At 44.0% G+C, this 1,524-nt stretch overlaps 1 protein-coding gene across 1 annotated transcript; it reads right to left on the minus strand.

Moving 5' to 3' along the window:
• Positions 1–233: 233 nt before the first annotated feature.
• LOC107580147 (integrator complex subunit 2-like) lies at positions 234–1,303 on the minus strand (the record flags this gene model as incomplete). The annotated part of the gene is made up of 4 exons (XM_016265887.1): positions 234–359; positions 590–810; positions 897–1,067; positions 1,173–1,303. Coding segments are annotated over 4 exons (649 nt in total), but the record flags the coding sequence as incomplete, so codon positions are not given.
• Between the last annotated feature and the right edge of the window lie 221 nt (positions 1,304–1,524).

The following is a 1,524-nucleotide window of genomic DNA, read 5'->3' on the forward strand; positions in this document are numbered from 1 at the left end:
AAAAAATAAATAATTGTTCTGATTTCAAACTTTTGAACAGTAGTGTAAACGTGTAACTGTTTTAGAAGGCCAAAAAGATCAGCAGCTGAAATGTTTTGTACTGACGTGGAACATTGTGTGAAAGTAAAGTATAATTGTTTTAGGCACATTACAACTATACCTCATTAAGAAAAATTTTATTAATGTATGATATGACCATGGAGTTATTAGAGTATTAGTGTCAAAGTGTGTACCTGACGAGGGTAGGGAACGCCAGCAGTTTGCAGAAGGACAGGGAGACAAAGCGCACTCCTGCAGGCGTGGCTGGTGGACGACTGGTCATCAACTGCAACAGCTGCTCCGCCTCTTCATCTGTGGGCCTGTGGAGAAAAAACACATTTATAACCACCTTGAAAACTTTGCAACACTTGGAAGAGGTATTCAGTGTCTTCAGAAAATGAATATAATCATGAATCTGTTGGAATTCATTTTCATAACCTGTATGGAATGGAGAAAATGAGCTTCTTAAGTGTCTAAGTTAATTGTGGTTAAAAGCTACTATACCACCCATTTATACTTATAAGATTTAATTGGGTCAACTGTAGCACACCTAAGACCAGCTATCCCCATAAGTGCGCAATAGAGCCGCAGCAGTGCGCTGGCCTTCACAACGTGCTCCTCCCGCAGGCCAGAGTACCCCGAGCTGCTCTCGGAGTCCATGTCAGTGTCATTGGGAACGTGGGTACTGCGCGAACGGGGTAAGATGGCCACCAGCTCCAACAGCAGCTGCCTCCGCATTTGCCACAGCACTGAGCTGCTCTCTCTTTTCCTCTGAAGTGAGACACATACATGAATTTCATGTGTTTACAAAGCAGCTAATCATCAAGTGTCTGAGCACAACTGTTGTTCCTTCTTACCTGCTGACCGTTGCGAATGAACATACTGAACCAGGTACGCACTTTTCCATTGGTGCCCAGAAGTAGGCCGCTGACATAAGACACAAGAGGACTGACCGCCTCATCTGCCATATCTGGCTTATAGTCCAGCGTTAGAGCAACGCCCAGACCTGGAAGATGACACTCTTCCACCTGTGGAAGGACCAAGGGCTTGACTTTAATATAACACATCGTTCTGATCAATTTAGCTGTGGCCCATTAGCAAGCATGACAGGTGGTCTAGTGCTGGAGACTCACCACCATGGCCCTGATGTTCAGAGCCTGAGAAGGGTTCATCTGACACAGCTGCCGGAGAGCTTCTGTCCTGCGTCGTCCACCCACGCTCTCCTCATCCTGCCGTTCTCCATTCTTTATCAATCCCCTGCACACTGGAGACACAAAGAGAAACAAACAACTTTGATTAAATGTGCTGCTTTTAACTTTAAGCAGCATATAAACCACATAAAATATACTAATATTGTTGTATTTTCATTACATACATTAATTACAGTTCAAAGGTCTGGGGTCAGTAAAGCCCAGGAAACGCTGCATGATTTTAGCAATACTATAAGATCATTGCAAATCACACTGTGCGACATGGATCTGATAA

This window comes from Sinocyclocheilus grahami, unplaced genomic scaffold (genome assembly GCF_001515645.1).
Source record: "Sinocyclocheilus grahami isolate Dianchi unplaced genomic scaffold, SAMN03320097.WGS_v1.1 scaffold25664.1, whole genome shotgun sequence".
Lineage (NCBI taxonomy): Eukaryota > Metazoa > Chordata > Actinopteri > Cypriniformes > Cyprinidae > Sinocyclocheilus > Sinocyclocheilus grahami.